Below are 23,911 nucleotides of genomic sequence, written 5' to 3' on the forward strand. Positions count from 1 at the left end.
TCCGTCCCGAAACCGAGGAGACGATCAACAGTTCACCCATCGCGTTAGCTAAAATAATAATAATAATAATAAATGATAAATTGATAATAGCAAATAATTGCATCAAAATCCGGGTGCTTTCCTAACCGTCAACAAAACGTACAAGGACTAAAAGAATCTGCAAGTTGGAGACAAAAACCGGCACGAGCACATCAATAAAAGAATGTGGCTGGTAAATCACAGTACGAACACTGCAATGTTGCAAGCTTAATACACACCCACCTTTTCTTGCATAGCATCAGGAAAAGCACCGCAACAGAGTACCTCTGATTTGCTAATCGAACCCCGCGGTTATAATAATCAACTTCCATCTTTTTCCACCGTCAAGCCAACTTCGGTACGCAACAAGCCTCCTCGTGATAGTATGATCTCCTTAACAAACCAAGAGTTATCAGCATAAGATCTATGCGTGTGTCTAAAACATCTGCTGAATAAGAGCTCAAATGGGGGGGTAAAAATCACATGATAGAATTATTATCCTACTCCATATTGCTCGTAAACAAGGGTAGCATATATCAACTCATTCCATGCATCTGGTACCCCAGGAAGGCACCAATGACTGCAATCCTGCTTACTTCTCACCTTTTGACCCCGTGTTTTTCCCTTACCATAGATTGATGGGTGTCCATCCTTGCGAAAGTTTGTCAATTTAGTTACATTCAGTAGAATTACTGGGGATTTCATTTCATTAATAACCTCTTCCACGATCTTCATCTTCGTAGGGTAGTCTTCTATTATAGCTCCACTAAAAGCAGGTTCGGTTTCTCCATTGCATGAGCCACCAGAGTCCCAACCTCCTCCTCTGATTAAGTAGAATGCAACAGACAACAGAAACTTTAGTTGTTTATTACATAATGAACAATTTACGTTCTAGACCTAAATATGGACGTAACATTTCACCTGAAATGAGCCGTTGAATACCCACGGTAGAATACCAGATTCTCTCTATCTTTCATATTTTCATCAATCCATTTACCCCAAGTTTTCATGGCTCTCTTAAAAGCTTCAAGCGCATCAAACTGTGGATAAATCATGCCACCTTCTTTATAATAGTTCTTCCTGATTGTAAAAGCGAATAATACATCAAACTATTTATAAAATATACTACTACAATTGATTAAAAGAAAGAGATGCAGGTTATTATAAAAGAAGCTTTCATTACCCTCTTGCTGTCTTTCCATGGTTCCACCAATGCCCTGTGTTGAAGACCAAGATGTTAGCCTTTTTCCATCTACTAGCTGACTTATCAACACGATCGATCTCAAGTATAGCATTTCTACTGCCTTGTCCATTCACATTTGTTCCTTGTCGGGCCAGAAAATGAGAGAGAAGGAACTCCACAGTACAGTTATAATCCTGTTCATAATTCCATTACTGTTTCTATATCCAACACATACTAAAAGCAGTAGGATGAGGCTGTATAAGCCTCACGACTATGTGATAGACATAAGCATCAGGATTCACTTTTTCTACTTAGAAGGCAAGTTGGAACAATTGAGACGGCATCCATGGAATACTAGTTCTATGGAGATTTGAAACATAAGCCAGCACTTTGCTCAGGTTGCATGAAGTTCAGCACATTATTGATTGACTATACTGTTAGAAAGCATATGGGAGTTGTGATTTCTCACCTCAATCAAGAAATTGAAATAGCTTCGACCTTTTGATATTTTGTATCCTCGGGTCTCATACATTTTGCTTTTATCAGGTACGGCTTCACGTAAAAGGCATAACATTGATTCAAACTGGTTGCGGTTCATTGAGTCTCCAACAAGCACCAACCTTTTGCCTCTTAATCTCTCCAAAAAGTCTGTTGCATTAAACCTATGAATCAAGTATAAGAGAAGGAAACCTAGAAATTTCTGCTAAATATAATGGATCTCGAAAAAAGAAAAAAAAACGAAGCACATAAAGAAGAAACACTGATAAAGGATGTATGACTTAGTAAATGTTACAAATGGAGATTACATTTTAGATGTCAAAATAATTTGAACCAAAAATCAAACCATATCCAAATAACTCGAAACCCAATAGCACTTCCCAGCTTCAACCATCCCAATTAATCTCAAGCTCCATTCTGCCTAACATGCTGAATATATGTGATGATGTTAAACTTCCGAGTACTAAATGCATCCTGCAACCAATACTGGCAGGCCGATAGTGTAGTTATTTGACTTTCCAACTATCTCCAATAGTATTTCTTGTCGGATCGCTATAGTAATCTTACTAAATGTTACACATAGGGAGGCAACAAAACAATTAAAACATCCCCAAATCATGTCCTAAGATTCTGTTCAAAATTTCCAAAGATGACATGTTAAGTAAGCAGGTAAACCCAAGAGTAGTCCCAGTGTGGACAGTTACATGACGCCAAGCATCCTTATATAATCAAAACATCCTTTTAAAATCCAAGTAATGTGTTCTATACTCTCGTCAGATTTCACTTTCTAATTTCTATTAATATCAGGTAATTTCTGAATGTAATTCAAACATTTGTATTACCCACCACAAAAATTTTGATTTGGTTGAAAACAGCCAAATCATGTGTTATTGTCCACAAAATTCAAACTTTTCAGAGTACGCAAAAAATATTCTATGTGTGACAGTAACTTGTGATTTGGTTTGAATTTGGAAATTTCGGAGTACACAAAGTATTCTGTGTGGGAAGACAATTTGTGATTTGATAAAAAATGGCCTCAATCAAGCATTGTAGCCCACATAAAATAAATTTTTTTGGAGCACGCACAATATATTCTGTCTGATAGAATTTTGCGATTTGGTCAGAAACGGTCAAAATCATAGATTGTAGCTCATAAAATCATGAATATTGAACTCTGCATAATTATTTGTCATTTAGTAAAAATAAGTAAAAATGAACAAAAATCGTGAATTATAACTCATGAAATTGTGAGTTTTGAAATCCGCATATTTAGTTACCATAAGGTAGAAATGAGCGAAAATGGACAAAAAATCATGGAATATAACTCATGAAATAATGAATTTTGAACGCCGCATAATTATTTATAATTGGGTTATAACGAGGAAAAGACAAAAAACATGAACTATAGCTCATAAAATCGCGAATTTTGAACTCCACATAATTATTTGTCATTAAATCGAAATAAGGGAAAATGGACAAAAATTGTGAGTTATATAACTCATGAAAACGTAAAATTTGAACTTGAGAAAATAATTTGTCCTTTTGTCAAAACGAGCAAAAACGGAAAAAAAACATATAGATGACAGCTTATGAAATCGTGAGTTTTGAACTCCACATAATCATTCGTTATTAAGTCGAAACAAGCGAAAATAAACAAAATTCTAGATTTTAGCTCATGAAAACGTAAATTATGAACTCGAGCAAATAATTTATCATTTGGTCAAAACAAGAAAAAATGGACAAAAAATCATAGAGTATAGCTCATGAAATTGTGAGTTTTGAACTCCACATAATTATTTGTCATTAAGTCAAAACAAGCAAAAATGAACAAAAAGAATGAGTTATAGCTCATGAAAACGTGAATTTTAAACTCCGCATAATTATAGCTCATGAAATCTTAAACTATTTGTAATTGAGTAGAAACAAGTGAAAAAGGACAAAAATCATGAATTATAGCTAATAAAATCGTGAATTTTGAACTCAGCAGAATTATTTGACATTTAGCCAAAACTAGCAAAAATGGACTAAAATCATCAATTATATCTCACATAATTTCACATTTAGTCAAAACTAGCGAAAATGGAATAAAATCGTAGATTATATCTCACGAAATTATCAATGTTCAAATCCACATAATTAATTATCATTTGTTAAAAATGAGCAAAATGGTCATAAATCATAGATTATAGCTCATGAAATCGTGAATATTGAACTCTGCATAATTATTTGTCATCGAGTCAAAACTAGAAAAATGCATAAAAGTCACGTATAACTCATGATATCGTGAATTTTGAACTCTGTAAAATTAATTATCATTGCATCAAAACAAGCAAAAATGGACAAAACCATGCAAGATCATGGAATTGGGAATATTAAACAACAAACAAATATTTCTCATTGGGTCAAAATGAGGGGAAAAAATGACGAAAATTGTGGATTATAGCTAATGAGATCATCAATTTTGAACTTTGCACAATTACTTGCCATTTAACAAAAATAAGCAAAAATAGACAAAAATTATGGATTATAAGCTAATGAAATTGTGAGTTTTAAATTCTGCAAATTTATTTGTCATTATGTCGAAACAAACAAAAATAGACAAAATTCATGGATTAAAGCTCATCATATAGTGAATTTTGACTTCCGCATAATTATTTGTGTTAGGTTAAACGGATAAAAATTATGGATAATAGTTTATAAAATCATGTATTTTGAACTCTCATAATTATTTGCCTTTGAATCAAAACAAGAAAAATGGGGGGAAATCATGGATTACAAAGAATTTTGAACTCTCAATAATTATTTGTCATTGAGTCAAAACAAGCGAAAAGGGACAAAAATCATCAATTATAGCTTATGAAATGTGAATTTTGAACTCCGCATATTTATTTGTCATTAGGTCGAAATGACAACAAATGAACAAAAAATGTAGCTCATCTCTCGGACACAGTATTTTGGGGGCCGTCTCTCGAACACGGTGTTTTGGGGGCCGTATCCGCGTTCAACATGTGTCGGACACTGATTCTTAGCGGACATGCCATGGACATGTATAGGTCAATGCAAAACTCGATTTCTCCAATACTTATACCCAAAACTAGTTTCTTTGGCAAAATATTGGGCTTAAAACCAATCGGTTTTTTAACGTAAAAACTAACTCTCATTACTTAAATATTTGCAAAATACCCATTGTATTATCCTATGTGATTAAAACTAAACTTTTGTAGTTAAACCTTAATATTACTTAGATTTAACTTGATTTCGAATTGTTGTAGATAATAAAAAGAAACATACAAATATTATATGTAGTTTAATATATATATATATATATATATATATATATATATATATATAGAGAGAGAGAGAGAGAGAGTTCTCCCTATATCCTGCATTTTACAAATTTGTCGTGTTTGTATCCATGTTCGTGTCTACACCTGCGTCTGTGCTATCTAGTAGCTCATGAAATAGTGAACTTTAAACTCTGCATAATTATTTGTCATCGAGTCAAAATGAGCAAAATTAGATAAAAAATATGAATTATAGATCATGAACTCATAAATTTTAAAATCTGCATAATTATTTATCATTTAGTCAAATCAATTGAAAATGGATAAAAATCATGGAATATAGCTCAAGAAATTAAGTTTTGAACTTTGCATTTCTATTTGCCATTATAATGAAACGAGCAAATATGGACCAAATTTTTAGATTATTACTCATGAAATAGTAAATTTTGAACTCCACATAATTATGTCATTGGGTCAATACGAACAAAAATAGATAAAAATTATGGATTATAGTTCATGATAACGTGAATTTTGAACTCCACATAATCATTTATCATTGAATAAAATGAGAAAAAAAAATTGGGGAAAATCATGTATTATAGCTCATTAAATCATGAATTTTGAACTCTGGGTAATTATTTCTCAATGAGGAAAACAAATAAAAATGCGCAAAAACTGCGGACTATAGCTTATGAAAATCGTGAATTTCTAACTACGTATATTTATTTGCCACTAGGTCGAAACTAGTGAAAATAGACAAAAATCATAGATTATATCACATGAAATAGTGAATTTTGAAGTCTGCATAATTATTTGAAATGCCCAAAAAAGGATAAAACTCGTGAGTTATAGCTTATAAAATCATGAATTTTGAAGTGCCCATAATCATTTGCCAGTCAACGAGCAAAATTGGCAAAAATATCTTAGATTATAGTTTATGAAATTTGTTGATGCTCGATATCAAACAGCCAATTAATCCAGAAAAGGGTTGTTGCGGGGTGGTGAAGGATGATGGAGGGCTAGTTTTCTTCTCCAGCTTTACGCCTAGTTCTTGAATGAGGGTCTGATGTCCGTGCTGCACAGACAGAAATAACTCGTGAGAGGACGAGGACCGGTTTCCCTGTGGTTCCTCCGAAGATCAAGTCAGTTGATAAACATGAGCTTGAGTAGAGTTTAGAACTATGCGTTCTTATGCTATGTTCATTAGAGATTATCATCTCTCAGATTGGATGGACTAGAAGAGTTAGATTGTTATTTGTTTCTTGTCTTGATTTCATGGGATCCTTTTCTCTCATGGTGAATAACATCCATATATAGCGTGGATGTCCGTGATAGATTGGTCATTTCGGTCATGCAGAATGACGGTGACGAAGCGTGAGCTGGAAGATGAGTCATCTCTCTCTTTACAAGTGTCAGCTAGCGACTGGGAGGGAAGTCATTTCAGCATGGGAGATGGCGTCTCCGCGATATCCGGAAAGTGACTTGTGAGCATGGCAGAGGGCACGCGGGCATGCTGAGTCATCTCTGGCTTTACAGGTGTCGACTGGCGACTAGAGGGGAAGTCACTTCATTATTGGAGAATGTATCTCCGTATTTTCTGGGAAGTGATTGAGCTGACAAGTCATGGAGACTTTTTCAGACCAATATCTGGATAAGACTTGTTCGAGGTGGACTGAGATGTCGACATTTGCTCGGGGGGAGGCTTGAGACCATGGTCGAGTCCTCAACTTAGTCGACAACAGGGAACGTCCCTTAAGTTGTCCCTGAGAAATGCCCAGTGAGTGGTTGATTGCCTTAAATAGGGTTGTCCTTGATGAAAAGATCGACCGACACTGTCTTTCGTGTCGACTTAGGAGTGTCGGCTTGTCCGTCTGAGTGAAACGTTATCTTATCTCAGCTTAATAACCGCCTGTCGAGACGATATAAAGATGTCGACTCGTTTGGCATGTCAGGATCTCTCGTATCGGCTAGTATCGCCTCTTGTGTCGACACTAGGGTTGGGACAAGACAATATACCTCAGAATGAGAAGATAGTGCAAGCCAACACCGTGAAGAACCGGTTAGCAGCAGCGGGAAAGAAATTACCAAGAGAGACTTTTAGATGTTATGGATGGGTCCATTACTCTGGGGACAAATGGTGGTGGAGTAGGATGACTCGATATGTGTTAAACCGTTTTGGGCGAGAGTTAGCAGAATTAGGGTTGGATGTCCCGATCCGTGCCAGCATGCATGGCCTGCAGATTAGTGTAGGTCATTTCCTCTGTTTGTTCGAGATCTACAACCCGGACACTAATACATTCTTTACCAAGAACGGGGAACTCGGACTACCACTGCATGAAATGATGCATGAAAAGATCGACCGACACTGTCTTTCGTGTCGACTTAGGAGTGTCGGCTTGTCCGTCTGAGTGAAACGTTATCTTATCTCAGCTTAATAACCGCCTGTCAGGTCGATATAAAGATGTCGACTCGTTTGGCATGTCAGGATCTCTCGTATCGGCTAGTATCGCCTCTTGTGTCGACACTAGGGTGCCGGCTTGATGAGTGGGGCCGAGACCTCTGTAATTGTACCTTGGGTTTATACTTTGGTAAGGTATCAAGGTCTTGTAATCTAGCCATGATGGTCGAGTTGTACTGGAGAATTCGACCATATGTGTTGGGCTTACCTTAATAAAGAGCCGAGAGCTTGATACTCGACTTAGGAGTCGAAATGCCTAGAACTCTTGGGACTTGACTAGGACTCTTATCGTATTATTTTGTGAATACTATATCTTGGGTGAGCGGACACCATAACAAAATTGTAAATTGTAAACTCGGCCAAATTATGTCATTTGGTCAAAAAGAGAAAAAATAGACAATAATCATAGAATTATCTTATGAAATTATTTTGGACTCAAAAATTATTCGTCAATTGGTTAAAAAGAACAAAAATGGATAAAAATCATAGATTATTACTCATGAAACCATGAATTCTGATTTCCACATAATTATTTGTCATTTGGTCAAAATGAGCAAAATTAGACAAATTGTGGATTGTGGCTCATAAAATCATGAATTTCAAACTCTGCATGATATTCGCCATTGGGTCTAAAACAAGCTAAAATGGACAAAATCGTGGATTAGCTTATGAAAATAGTGAGTAGTGAACTAAACATAATTATTTACTATTAGGTCGAAACGACAAAAATGGTCAAAAAATCTTGAGTTCTAAACTCTGCATAATTATTTGCAATTAGGACGAAACGAGCAAAAATGGACAAATATCGTGAGTAATAGCTCATAAAAATGTGAACTTTGAACTCCGCATAATTATAGCTCGTGAACTCATAAACTAATTGCAATTGAGTAGAAACAAGCAAAAATAGACAAATATCATTGGTTATAACTCATGAAATCATGACTTTTGAACTCGACATAATTATTTGTCATTGGGTTAAAAGTAGCAAAAATGGACAACAATCATGAATTATAGCTCATGAAATCATCAATTTTGAACTCCGTATAATTATTTGAATCAAAATGACCAAAATGGACAAAAATGTGTATTATATCTCATGGAATCGTGAATATTGAACTTCGCATAATTATTTGCTATTCGCTGAAAATGAGAAAAAACAACAAAAATCATAGATTATAGCTAATAAAATGGTGAATTTTGAACTCTGCATAATTATTTGGGAAAATTATATCAAGGCCCCAAAATAAAAAAATTATTGTGACCACATCCCCCGTATTTTTTTTTGTGTTACAAAGCTCCCAACACAATAAATACATGTGTTTCAGCCCCTAGTTACATTTCCAACGCAGCACAGTGAGAATATTTTTTCCAAAACCCAAAACTACACTCTACCATTTATCCAAAAACTTTTAGCTTCCTCTATCACTTTCCTCTCTTCTCACTCTCAAGTCCCACCATCATCTCCTCCTCTAAGCTGCTGGCAAACAGAGGGACGAGCTCGAGGAGGAGGGGGAAGAGGAGGGGGAAGAGGAGGGGGAGGGGGCTTCGAGTCGACCTCGAGGAGGATGTTGCAGCTGGAGTGGACGGGGACGATAGAGCCAGGGTGGAGGGAGTCCTCTCCATCGGCGCGATCGTGGAGGAAGAAGCAGAGGCGGGGGGGGGGGCGAAGCTCTTGGCGTGCTGCAGCTGGGGGGAGGAGGGGCTAGGAATGTTCTTGGGTTTGCTCTGATCTCGGGAGAGAGATGAGAGATAGAGAGAGAAAGATGGGTTCAGCTCCATTATTGAAATGGGCATCGGAGCCCTGCGTCATGGGCACCGACGAGGCTGGAAAAGGCCCAGATCTTGGTTTCTTCTTCAATCTTTTGCTCCCCAATTTTTAATTTTTTTAATTCACTTATTTGGGAATAAATCGTCTCTCTTTATTTCTTTTCGATCACAAAGTCTCACCCCTTAGCTAACTTAATAATGTTTTGATACTTTCATTAGCCATGAGAAAGGTTTTTTTTTACATCCAAGAAGTATCTTAAGCATATATCTTGTCAATTTTTAGTAGCATAGAACACATATGCACTTTCCTATGCTATTAAACATTTATGCTGTCAAAATAAGTATATACATGAAGTCCTATCTCAAGAGAAAAATATATACTTGGAAGTGCTGAACTTGTGTGAAAACACACTGAATGACTATCTACAAGTTAAGATAGTACTTCAGATGTAACATTTTTTCTGTGGTGCGCTTATTTGAAGTTCAGTGACACTGCTGGTGAAAATCATGAGCCATCACAGCTTCTTAAGTTTCTGATTAATGAATTGAGTGGAAGAGATACTATCGTCAAACTATAAAGGAGCTCAATGCCACAAGTTTGTTGAAGAACAAATTAATAGAAACATGTGCATGCCTATGACCCAGAGACATGCAACACTGAATAAATCAAATGAATGGAACAAATAACTAGGTCATTGGAATATCATCTATTTATTGAGTGTTTACATAAGAAGGCTACAAAAGTTGCATAAATTTGTGGCCAAAGAACATATCCTCACACTCCTAGAGATCTTGTATACTAAATTCATGTGAATGTTAAAGATCGCCTAGCAGCATAACATGTATGGAGTATAAATCATTGGCTTAAGTTACATTTGGCTTTTAAGTTGAAGATTGTTGTAGTCAAAAGAACTAACATAGCCCCTAACTTGTTACTTCACGTCATTGTACTATATTCTTGATGTGCAGATTCAAAGACTCTAAAAGAGGAAAAGCGGGAAGAGTTGTTTGAAATCTGAAAGTGGATAATTATATTGGATGGGAAGTTGATGACATAGACCCAAGGGAGCTGTCAGCTAAGATGTTAAGAAAGTTAGTTTTGTGTGAATAACCAATATCTGAACATTTTCTTTCCCTTTTCATTCACTGACATTTTGTATTCTCATAATTTCTTAACAAGGTGTATGTGGATATTGTTGGAGATGCAGAGAAGTATCAGATTAAGCTATCGAAAATATTTTCAGGTGTGAAATTTGTAAAAAGCTGATAGCCTCTATCCGATAGTTGGGGGGAGGAGGGGGGCTTCGAGTCGAGTTTTGTTCATGAGGTTTAGAGTGTGAGTATTACACTTGCTTCGAGTCGAGTTTTGTTCATGAGGTTTAGAGTGTGAGTATTACACTTTTATGACTAATAAAAATCCTCATGTAAGTAATCTTGAATTTATTATTATTACACTTTTATGACTAATAAAAATCCTCATGTAAGTAATCTTGAATTTATTATTATTTTTGCTCAATTAGCTGTGATTTATGATTCATGATTTAACTTGATTTTGATTTTGTTTTTGTGAATAATTTCATAATGATGGTAGTAGATTTCGGGAGTGGTTTGACAACCCCGTGTATAGTGTGAAAACTCAATTATTTCCACTTATGAGAGAAGAACAAGAATTTAAGTTGAAGAAACAAGAACACGAAGCTTGTTATTGCTTGGATAAGGTTGTCAAAATGAGGAGAAGAAATGAATTTTATGGGTGAGCTTGCAGAAGAAAAGATAAAGTAGATGTTAAATTTTATAATGGGACTGATTGTACTCTTTATTCTTGTGTAGTTTCTCCAGAATTGCTTGTAACGTGTCATGTTTCATTATTCAGTTGATTATACTATGTGTTCTTGTGGTTTGGTTGTACTTAGATCAAAAATTAATGAAATATATTGTCTATTTAGTGATTAATTTTGGTTATTGCGATTGTTTGTGAAATATATTTTGGCTATTATGTGAATATGTACAAGTTCATTCAAATAGAACTTGATGTGCATAATAAACTGAAGATTATATATAAATTATGTGTATCAAAACATGAATATTATGGTACATAATATGTACATAATCCTATGGTTATTGTGTAATATATACAGATTATGTACATAATCTTCAAGTTATAATACACTATTAAATCTCATAACATGTTAACTCTCCTCATAACATGTTAACTTTTTAGCTGAACATATTAACTTTCTTCGTAACATGTTAACTTTCACCATAATATGTTAACTTTCTTCGTAACATGTTAACTTTTAGTTGAACATGTTAACTTTTAACTGAACATGCTAACTTTCATCATAATATGTTAACATTCACTATTACATGTTAACTTTCACCATAATATATAAACTTTCTTTGTAATATGTTAACTCTCAGCTGAACATGTTAACTTTCATCATATATGATAAAAGTTAACATATTCAACTAATAGTTAGCGTGGAGAGCTGAAATATAACATGTTCATAATAAAGTTAACATATGCAGATGAAAGTTAACACATACAGCTGACAGTTAACATGTTCACTTTAAAGTCTATAGAATTTGAAAGTCAACGTGTACAGTTGAAATAAAACATGTTCATCTGAGTAAGCACATCGTGAAAAAATAAAGGGCTTCAAGCCACATTTTTAGTACAGACAATAACTTTTAAATTAAGTCTCTCTAATCATTACACATCACTCCTGCTTTTGTATCAATTTATGAAGAGGAAAAGCAAGGAAAAAAACCATTTAAGTTCTTCAAAATGTGGATTAATCATAGCAATTTCCTTCTCTTGTCTCTCCATTTGAGATTTGTTTCAGACCTTCAAGAAAAGTCCTTAAAGATGTTATAGATGAATAAATTAACATGTACATCTGACAAGTTAACATATACATCTGACAAGTTAACATATACATCTAACAAGTTAACATATTATGATGAACGTTAACATGTTCAGTTGATAATTAACATGTTCTGAAGAAAGTTAACATATTATGGTGAAAGTTAACATGTGATAGTGAATGTTAACATATTATGATGAAAGTTAACATATAATAGTGAATGTTAACATATTATGATGAAAGTTAACATAAAGCAGCGAAAGTTAACATTCAGTATGAAAAGTTAACATACTAGGAGGAAAGTTAACACATTCAGTTAAAAGTCAACATATAACTATTATTTGGTACACAATCTAATTATGTACACAATAACCTCAAGGTTATGTACATATTATGTTCCATAATATTCATGTTTTGATACACATAATTTATATATAATCTTCAGTTATTATGCATATCAAGTTCTATTTGAATGAACTTGTACATATTCACATGACAGTCACAATACATTTTACATACAATATGAACTTGTACATATTCACATGACAGTCACAATACATTTTACATACAATCAAAATAAATTATACCAAAACTGATCACTAAATAGACACAATATATTTCATTAAAATTTGATCTAAGTACAACCAAACCACAAGAACACATAGTATAATCAACTAACAATGAAACATGACACGTTACAAGCAATTCTGGAGAAACTACACAAGAATAAAGAGTACAAACAGTCCTATTATAAAAATTAACATCTTCTTCCTTCTGAATTAGACTACGCCAATTTCGCAAGTAAGACTGATGCGTCAGCCAATTCCTTAACCGGTAAAGCCTCCTCATTATTCACCATAACAAGAGAGCACCAAATCCGCACAAATCGTATCAATTCCAATTTCAGCATCACCCATTCTCCCAATCACCCTCCTTATCTTCTTAAACGACCTTAACCGTCCATATCATTGAATCACCACTCTATACTCAAACCCCGATGGCTTAAACCCCAAGTGACCCATTTCATCAAGCACCTTCTTTGCATCCTCAACCATACCCACCAAGCTCAATCCTCTGATCATACACTCAAACACACTTTTCCCAACAAAACTCGTATGATGAGGTTCCTGAGCTCGCCAACAAAGCTTAATTAGACTGGTTATCATCTTTAGAATAAAGTTTTGAGTTGATATAATTACGCAGAGAACTGATGTTTTAAAGATGTTGTTCATATAATACAGCATGTTTATCTCTTATAAGTATCATGTACATAACACATTTTGTGATTGATTTGAATCTTATGTAATTCTCTAGATCTATTCTGCGAAATTTTTTAACTAAATTTTAAGTTTATTTAATTACACGGGGGAGTGATGTTTTGTATGATATTGTTCATATAATGTTATGCATCTTTTGTAAGTGCATCATGTGCATAACAAATTTTCTGGATTGATTTGAATCTTTATTTAGTTCTCAAGGATATTTTTCTGTGATATTGCTGTACTCATTGCTTGAAACTGCTCCTTGCGTCGTTTGAATCTATTGGATGATAACAGGAAAAGTTTTGAGGTATAAGTTTAGTCTCTAAACCGCCCAACAGAATTCGGGTTGGTTTTTTTTTTGGGCGGTTCAGGGGTTCAAACCGGATCCAAACCGATTTAATTCGGTTCGGACGGTTTAGAGACTTCTTCTCATCTATTTAATTCGGTTCGGTTAACCGGTCCGTTTTTTCGGACGGTTTTTTTGGTTGAACCGGTTTTTTTGGTTTTTGCCCACCCCTACAAATCGTATCAATTCCAATTTCAGCATCACTCATTCTCCCAATCACCCTCCTCATCTCCTTAAACGACCCTAACCGTCCATACCATTGAATCACCACTCTATACTCAAGCCCCGATGGCTTAAACCCCAAGTGACCCATTTCATCAAGCACCTTCTCTGCATCCTCAACCATACCGACTAAGCTCAATCCTCTGATCATACACTCAAACACACTTTTTCCAATAAAAACTCGTATCTTTAATCCAACCACAACATTCCAAAATAAATTCTTTTAATCCTCTACCTGACGCAGCAACAACGAAGGAGATTGAGAAGAGGAGGGGAGGAGATTGAGAGGAGATTACAAGGAGGAGGGGGAGGGGGAGGAGATTGAGAGGAGGGGGAGGAGATTGAGAGGAGTGGGGGACGAGGAGAAAACCATAGAGAAGAAGAAGAAGAAGATAATGAATGGGTATTTTCTGAATGTTTTGGGATGTATTCATTGGAAAGTGTTAAAAGGGGGCTGAACATATTTTTTGGGATTTTAAGGGTTAAAAGAGTAAGGGAAAAAGATGGGGGGTTGGGTCACATCTCCTTTAGTTTTTGGGGGCCTAGACACATTTTCCCTTAATTATTGTCATTGGACCAAAATGTTAAAACAAGACAAAAATCGCGGATTATATCTAATGAAATCATGAATTTATAAACTCCGCACTATTATGTGTCATTTAGTTAAAAAATGAAAATGGGCAAAAAAGTGAATTATAGCTCGTGAAATCGTGAGATTTCAACTCCGCATATTTATTTTTTTGCTATGCAAAACAAGTGAAAATGGACAAAAATCATGGATTATAACTCATAAATAGAGAATTTTAAAGTCCACATAATTGTTTACCATTGGGTCAAAACTAGCAAAAATGGATGAAAATCATGAATTATAGCTCATGAAATCGTTAATTTTAAACTCCACATAATTATTTGCCATTGAATCAAAACGAGAGAAAAATGGAGAAAAATTATGTATTGTATCTCATGAAATCGTGAAATTGAACTCCGCATAATTATTCGTGATTGAGTCAAAACAAGTGAAAGTGGACAAAAATCATGAATTATAACTCATAAAATCGCAAATTTTGGACTCGAAAAAATCATTGACCATTTGGTCAAAAAGAGCAAAAATGGGTAAAATTATGGATTATCACTCGTGAAATCATGAATTTTGATTTCCGCATAATTATTTGTTATTTGGTCAAAACGGGCAAAATTGGACAAAAATTATGGATTGTAGCTCATAAAATCGTGAATTTTGAACACCGCATAATTACTTCCCATTAGGTCTAGACGAGCAAAAATTGACGTCCACAAAACATCTGAAAGTTTAAGAGTATGCATAAAGTATTTTATGCAGGTCAACAACATGTGATTTGATTAAAAACTTAAAATTCAAGGGTTATAGTTTGTAGAAATTCAAAAAATTTAGGTATACGAAAAAATTTCTACGCAGGAAAATAATTTTTGATTTGACTGAAAAAGATCACTATCATGAGTTATTGGCCATAAAAATTTAGAAATTCTTGAGTACACAACATTTACTCTATACAAGATGACAACTTGTGATTTGATCTAAAATGACCAAAATTATGGGTTACAGGCTTATAATACACATATATTCAAGAACCTTTTATTACGCATGAGATACACTTTGTGTAATGGCAATTTGTGAGTTGGTCAAAAATGGCCTAAATTACACGTAAATTATTTTATGAGACAAAAACTTGTGATTTTATCGAAAATGGCTAGAATATTAGGTATGGAAATTTCAAGAATTTTTGAGAGACATAAAATATGCTAAGTGTTATGTTATTCCCACTCACTAAAATACAATTCATTGACAAGTGAAAGACAAATATCCCTCTGCAAGCAAGGCCTCAATCAACTTGGCGGCCTAAGCCTTGCAGAAGTCGCAATTTAGCCAACTCGTCGAGAACTCACCATTCTCCATGTCGACTTGAGAGCCGAAATTAGCCGACCTTCTTGTCAAAGACGACTCGTCAAGAGTCCATTCGACCGTCCGAGGCTTCACAAGGACGACTCGAAAGACGCTACCTCTCGACTAAATTATAAAACCCGATTCGGGCATCTTCTTCTAGCTGTATGTCAGCAACACAGTCCACATTAGACAGGTCCCATCATGATCCTAGCCCTGATAGCCTACATGACTTGTCACACCATACGAGCTCTGCAACGCCATCAATCACTTCCCGGATAATACGAAGACATCCTCTTGTGCTCGACTGAAGTGACCTCTCCCCCAGTAGCCAGTCGACATTTGTAAAGCGGAGGCTGACTCAGCTGTCAGCCCACACTTCGTCACCGCCCTCTTGTGCTCGACTAAAGTGACCAATCTACTCCTTATGCACTAAGTATAAATACAAGTACTATTCTAACAGAGGGCTTGCAAATCTAATCTTCTTACGCAAACATTGCACAATTACAAGAACACAGTTCTTCCTTCACCCCACAAAAGGGATCAACTAACTTGATCGTTGGAGGTACAACGGGGGAACCGGTCCCCGCCCTCTCACGAGCTTCTACTTGTGCAAATTTTTTAGCTGCCCAATTCAAGAACTAGACATAAACTCGAAGAAGGAAGCAGCCCCTTCATCAATCCCCTCTACCTCATCCCGATGAGTGCCTGAGCGGAACCGATCCTATCCTGAATCCGACTGATTATGTGATCATGGCCATCAACACTAAGCAATCAAACAATTTGTTATTTGGTCGAACACGACCACAATCATGTATGTTATAATCCACAGAAAATTGAGAAGTTTGAAGTAGGCAAAAAATATTTTATGCAAAATGAACATTTGTGATTTGATTGAAAATGACAAAAAAAAGGATTAATTTTGGAGTATACATAAAATATTTTACGGGGTACAACATCTTGTGATATGGTCAAATGTCAAAATCAAAGGTTATAGCCCACAGAATTTTGTGTGGAATATATGTAAAACATGTTTTGCAGGACGAGAATTAGTGATTTGGTCAAAAACAACAATAATCATGAGTTATAGTCACACAAAACTCTATGCATACGGACATTTGTGATTAGCTTGAGAAAGACCAAAATCATTAATGAAATTCGAGACCTTTAAGACTATGCATAAAATATTATATATGGGACGATAATTTATGAATTGGTTGAAACAAGCATTAATAATAGGTTATAGACTATATAATTTTAGAAATTTTCGAATATGTATAAAATACTCTATTTGGGACAATAATTTGTGATTTTGTCTAATATGATAAAAATATAAGTTGTACTCTACAAAAATTCAAAAAAATTTGAGAACTTATAAAATACTCTATGTCGGTCTATAACTTGTGATTTGTCAAAAATAGCCAAAATCATGAAATATAGCCGAGAAACGTTCAAAACTTTTAAGTACATATAAAATACTCTATGTCGGTCAATAACTAATGATTTTGTCGAAAATGGTCAAAATCATAAATTAACAGAAATTAAGAAACATGGTGCAAAAATAAAACACTATAAACAAGGTGAAAATTTGTGATTTTATCGAAAACGGCCAAAATCATGGGTTATAGTCTACAGGTTTAAGATTTTTTGATTGCATATAGAATACTCTAACTAGAAGGCTAATTTTTTATTTTGTTGAAAACGTCCAAAGTCATAGATTATAATCCACAGAAATTCAGAAATTTTAGAGTATGCATAAAATACTCCATGCAGGACGACAACTTGTGATTTTTTTGGAAAATTGTCAAAATCATGGGTTATGACCCATAAAAATTTGGAAACTTTTGAGTTCATATAAAATATTGTATGTGGTTTGATAGTTTATTATTTTGTCTAAAATGACAAAAAATCAGGAGTTATAGTTCACAAAATTATAGAAACCTTAAAATACTTTATGCAAGACGATAATTTTTTATTTTGTCGAGAATGGCCAAATTCATAGGTTATCGTCCACACTCATTAGAAATTTAGAAACATTGCAGTGCATATAAATTATCCTATGCAAGATGATAATTTGTGATTTTATATTCTATCTACTACGTCCAATATCATGCGTATAGTCCACTGAAAATAAAAATTTTGGAGTACGCATAAAATACTACATGCAGGACTATTCAGTTGCATTTTTTTATTAAAACGAATAAAATTATAGGTTATAGTTAATAAATATTCAGAAAGTTTTGAGTACACATAAAATACTTTATGAGGGTTGACAATTTGTGGTTTTGCAAAAATGGCAAAAATCATGGTTTACAATTCACAAAAAATAAACAGAAACAATGGAGTACATACAAAATACTCTCTGCTGGTTAATAATTTATGTTTTGCTGAAAACGTCCAAAATTATGGGTTAGAGTCCTTAGAAATTCAAAACTTCTGGAGTACATATAAGGTAGTTTATGCGTGAAGATAATTTGTGATTTTGTCGAAAACAACCAAAATCATGGGTTTTCATCCACTGAATTAAACTTTTGATCACATATAGAATACTTTATGTGCAGTAATAATTTGTGATTTGGTCGAAAACAATCAAAGTCATGGTTTTAGGCCTATAAATTTAGAAATTTTGAAGAATGCATAAAATTGTTGTATGCATAATTTGTGATTTTGTTGAAACAGCCAAAATCATGGGTTATAGTCTATAAAAATTATGAAACTTTTGAGTACATATAAGATATACTCTATGCGGATGGATAATTTGTGAGTCAAGAACGACCAAAATAATGGGTTATAATCCACATTCCAAAGAAATTAAGAAATTTTGGAGTGCATATAAAGTAATTTAGGCGGGACAATATTGTGATTTTAACAAAAATAGCCAAAGTCAAAAAAATAGAGTACGCATAAAATACTCTATTTAGGACGATACTTAGTGATTTAGTCAGACACGACAAAAATCAAGGGTTATAGTCCATAAAAATTCAAAAAAAATTAGAGTACGCATAAAATACTCTATTTAGGATGATACTTAGTGATTTAGTCAGACACGACCAAAATCAAGGGTTATAGTCCACAAAGTTCAAAAACTTGAGTACATACAAAATACTCTATGCCGATCAATAATTTGTGATTTATTGAAAACAGTCAAAATTATGGTTAGTCCACAAAACTTCTTTAAGTTTGGGGTACAGATAAAATATTTTATGCGAGATGATAATTTGTGATTTAGTTGAAACAGCAAAAATAACATGTTGTAGTTCACGAAATTTAGAGTACACATAAAATACTATATGCACAGTAATAATTTGTGATTTGTCAAATGATGGCCGAAATCATAGATTATAGTTCGCAGAAAATCAGAAAATTTTAATCACCTATAGAATACTTAATGCCCAATGATAAATCATAATTTTGTGGAAATCAACCAAATTCATAAGTTATAACTCATAGAGATTAAGAAATTTTAAAGTATTCATAAAATACTCTATGCAAGAATAATTTGCGATTTTGTCAAAAATGACTAAAACCATGGGTCATAGTCAATAAATACTCAAACAGTTTTGAGTACATATAAAATAATTTATGCAAGTCAGTTATAGTTTGCAAAAATGAAGAAATAATGGAGTACATAGAACATACTCTATGCAAGACAATAATTTTTTATTTTGTCAAAAATAGTCAAATTCTAGGTTATAGTCCACAATCCACAAATTTTCAAAGATTTTGAAGTGCATGTAAAATACTCTATGCATGATGATAACTTGTGATTTTACCGAAAACGGTCAATAGTTCACAAAAAATTAGAAACTTTTTAGTACATATAAAATACACTATGCGGAACAATAATTTGTAATTTTATCAAAAATGGTTGAGGTTTATGGACCATGGAAAATTTAGAAATTTTTTAGTATATGTAAAAAAATTATATGTGGGTTGATAATTTATGATTTTGTTGAAAACGGGCAAAATCATGTATTAATCCTCAAAAAATTCAAAATTTTTGAGTACATATAATATACTCTATGCATGACAAAAATTTGTGATTTTGTCAAAAAAATGATTGTTTAATGTTTATAGACCAAAAATTTTCAAAAATTTTGGAGTACAAATAAAATATTCTATGCGGGATAATAACTTGTGATTATGTCGAAAATAGCCAAAAATGGGAAATAGGACATAGAAATTTTAAAATTTAGGAATATGCGTAAAAAACTTTATGTAGGGCTATAATTTGTGATTTTGTTGAAAACAACTAAATTCATGGGTTATATAATCTATAAAAATTACAACTTTTGAGTACATATAAAATACTCTATGTGGGTTGATAATTTGTGATTCTATCGTAAATGGCTAGAATTATAATTTATAGTCCAAACTCCAAAGAAATTCAAAAACTTTCGCGTGCATATAAAAAACTCTGTAGGATGACCATTTTTTACTTTGTTGAGAGCTGCCAATTTCTTTGGTTATAGTCTACATAAATTCAGAAATTTTGAAGTATGAATAAAATGCTCTATGTTGGTCTATAATTTGTCAATTTAAAGAAACAACCAAGATCATGGGTTATAGTATATAAAAATTAACAACCTTTTGACTACATATAAAATACTCCATATGAGCCAATAAGTTGTGATTTTATCGAGAATGACAAAAATCATAGATTATAGTCTAAACTCCAAGGAAATTCAGAAAATTTGGAGTGCATATAAAATACTCTATAGGGATGATAATATGTGACTTAGTAAAAAACAGCCAAAATCAAGGGTTGTAGTCCATAAAAATTTAGAAACTTTTGCGTACATATAAAATACCATACGTTGGTCGAATAATTTGTGATTATATAAAAATCAACAAAAACCATAGAATATAGTCCGCTAAACAACAAAAATTTAGAGTACATATAACGTACTCTTCGCAGGATGATAATTTGTGATTTTGTCAAAAATAGCCAAGATCATGGGTTAAAAGACCAAAAAAATTTAGAAATTTTGGAATATGCATAAAATACTCAATGCGGGACAAGAATTTTGATTTTGTCAAAAACAACCAAAATCATGGGTGGCAGTTGATATAGATTCAGGACCTTTTGAGTACACATAAAATACTCTATGTTGGTCATAATTTCTAATTTTGTAAAAACGATCAAAATCATGGGTTATAGTACGCAAAATAACAAAACTTTTAGAGTATGTGGGACGATGATTTTTATTTTATCAAAAATGGCTAAAATCATAGGTTATAGTCCACCCACAAAAACTTAAGACATCTTGGAAGCATGTAAAAAACACTATGCAAGATGATATCTTGTTATTTTATCAAAAAATCACCAGAACCATGGGTTACAATCCATAAAAATTCAGCAATTTTAGAGTATGCATAAAATATATGATTTTATTAAAAAGGCTAAAATCAAGAGCTATAATCCATAAAAATTCTGAAAATTTTGGTTGCATATGGAATACTTTATGTGGTATTAGGTGGTCTGAATACTGATGATTTTGTCAAAAACGACCAAAACATGGGTTATAGTCTACAAAAACTTAGAAATTTGTATTTTGTCAAAAATGGCTAAAATCAAGGGCTATATAGTCCATAAAAATTAGGAACTTCTGAGTATATACAAAAAATATTGTATGTGGGTCAATAATTTGTGATTTTGTCCAAAACGGCCGAAATCATGGGTTAGTCTCAAGAAATTCAGAAATTTTGGAGTACATATTAAATACTTTGTGGGATGATAATTTGAGATATTTTTTTTAAATAGCCAAAATTATGGGTTATAGTCCACACTATATAGAAATTCAGAAATGTGGGAGTGCATTTAAACTACTCTATGAGAAATGATAATTTACGGTTTTGTCGAAAACGATCAAAATCATGGGTTATATAATTCACAGAAACTAAAAAAAATTGGAGTTTGCATAAAAAAAACTATATGTGGGACGATAATTTGTGATTTTTGCCAAAATTGGCAAAATCAAGGGTTATAGCTCATAAAATTCAAAAACTTGAGTAAAATACTAATTATGGGTCAACAATTTGTGAGTTTATTGAAAACGACCAAAATCATAGATTCCACAGAAATTCAAAATTTTTGGAGTACATATAAAATACCCAGTGCATGATGATATTTTGTGATTTTGCCAGATAAAAACAAATTACAAAGTTATCGTTCAAAAAAACTTAGAAATTTTTTAGTACATATAAATTACTCTATAAGGGGCAACAATATGCGGCTTGGTCGATAATGACCATAATCACAGAAATTTGAGAATTATGGTGTACATATAAAATTCTTTATGCAGGAGGATAAATTTGTTTCTAAAAATGACCAAAATCAGGGGTTAAAGTCCACAAAAATTCAGAAACTTTTGAGTACTTCTAAAATACCCTACTCTATGCAGGTCGACGATTTGTGATTTTGTCAGAACGGACAAAACCATGGGTTTTATAGTACACAAAATTTTTTAAAAAAATCAGTACACATAAAATATGGGACAATAACTTGTGATTTGTTAAAAACAACAAAAATTATGGGTTACGGTTCACAGAAATTCAGAATTTTTTAGTACATATGAAATACATTGGGGGAAGACAACTTGTAAGTCAGTTGTGGGCGACTACAACTATAGAAATTGAAGATTTCGGATTATGTAGAAAATACTTTCTGGGGACGGCAGTTTGTGATTTAGGCAAAGACAACCAGCATGAGTTATATAGCCCACAGAATTTTTATGGAGTATATGTAAAATATTATGTGGGAATGCAATTTGTGAACTTCTTTCAGAAAGACCGCGATCATGGATTATATTTCACAGGAATTGGGGAATTTTAGAGTACGCATAAAATAAACTACATGGAATGAAAGTTTGTCATTGGGTCAAAAACAACCAGAATCATAAGCTTATATTGGAGTACACACAACATATTTTATGAGAGGCGACAAGCTGTGATTAGAAAGAAAACAGCTGAAATCATAGGAAGTATATAGTACGTTGAAACTCGAGAAGTTTATAGTGCACGTAAAATATCATATTGAGGAAGGCAATTTGTGATTTGGTGAAAAATGATCAATTTGTGGACTTCTACTTATTATAGTTACAAGATGATGAACAGAGAAACATAGAGTACTGAAGCAAGTAAGCGATGCCAGCATTAAGACATTCATGACAAAGACGGAACCCCCCACCCAAAGAGAGAGAGAGAGAAGCAAAGTAGAGATTGTTAACTAACCTCGGGAGCTCGCAGCCGTTGGGTTTCCACCTCCATTTCATATAATCCCTATCTTCCCTCCCATTCTCTTGGCATGTGAAGGCATCATCCACGTAAGGACAAGATCCGGGCTCATACAGAGGATACCTCCCCTCTTCATCCTTCACCCACCTCCCTTCGTACAAATTACACCCGCCCTTCCCCCTTCCCCTCACCCCAGAACTCCCTCCTCCTCCTCCTCCTCGGGTGCCGCCGGGCTGACGGGGTTGCCGACTCCGCCGGAAGCTCCTCCTCGCTGGCCGATAACGACGGCGGAGGATGGGGAGGGGGGGAGGGATTCGGATGGGGCCGACGAGGCCCGCCGTCGATCTCCCTCGCAGATCCATCGCCTGGCTCTTCGACCGCCTGATCGACGTCGAGGAGATCCCGGGGCTGAGGTGGTCGTTTCTGTGGAGCGCCGCCGCCGATCTCTCCGGACTGGGGCTGATCTTGCCGGCGGAAGAATGACGCGAGGGGGGAGGGATCTCTGAGAGAAGAAGAGGAGAGAAGGGAAGAGGAGGAGAAGAGCCAAGCAGGGTAATGTGGAGGAGGTGCTGCACCTTTTAAAGCCGGATGAGTTGGGAGAGAGTACTGAGAGCGGCATTGGGCATCGAGGGAGGGAGGGGGGGAGAGATCGATAGATCGAGATCGAGAGAGCGTAGCAGCAACTTTAACGATCGAATAAGGCTCTGTTCGGCAAAACTAGCTGAAAGCTGCGAGATTATAGCTGAAAGCTGTCAAGCTAGCTAAAAGCTGTGAAATTATAGCTGAAAGCTGATAGCTGTGTAACTAGCTGATTGACTAGAGCTATTTGGCAAAAGAAGCTGTACAACTAGC

General features: G+C 34.3%; 1 protein-coding gene across 1 annotated transcript; it reads right to left on the minus strand.

Annotated features, from left to right (window-relative positions):
• LOC109845155 (protein trichome birefringence-like 5) lies at positions 58 to 23,901 on the minus strand. Its single transcript, XM_020414372.1, has 5 exons — positions 23,057 to 23,901; positions 1,671 to 1,863; positions 1,202 to 1,395; positions 940 to 1,098; positions 58 to 841 (listed from the first exon to the last, which is right to left on the minus strand). Exons 1-5 carry the CDS (start codon positions 23,419 to 23,421, stop codon positions 514 to 516), a joined length of 1,239 nt encoding a protein of 412 aa, XP_020269961.1. The 5' UTR covers positions 23,422 to 23,901; the 3' UTR covers positions 58 to 513.

The sequence above is a fragment of the Asparagus officinalis genome, chromosome 1 (assembly GCF_001876935.1).
Source record: "Asparagus officinalis chromosome 1, Aspof.V1, whole genome shotgun sequence".
NCBI lineage: Eukaryota > Viridiplantae > Streptophyta > Magnoliopsida > Asparagales > Asparagaceae > Asparagus > Asparagus officinalis.

What these genes read in the sequence shown, in the direction of transcription:
- LOC109845155 (XM_020414372.1), bottom strand. Translation starts at nt 23,421, where the DNA reads ATGGATCTGCGAGGGAGATCGACGGCGGGCCTCGTCGGCCCCATCCGA. An exon ending in AACGGCTGCGAGCTCCCGAG is followed by an intron (nt 1,864 to 23,056) that starts GTTAGTTAACAA and finishes CTTGATTCATAG; the next exon opens with GTTTAATGCAACAGACTTTT. An exon ending in TATTCAACGGCTCATTTCAG is followed by an intron (nt 842 to 939) that starts GTGAAATGTTAC and finishes CTACTTAATCAG; the next exon opens with AGGAGGAGGTTGGGACTCTG.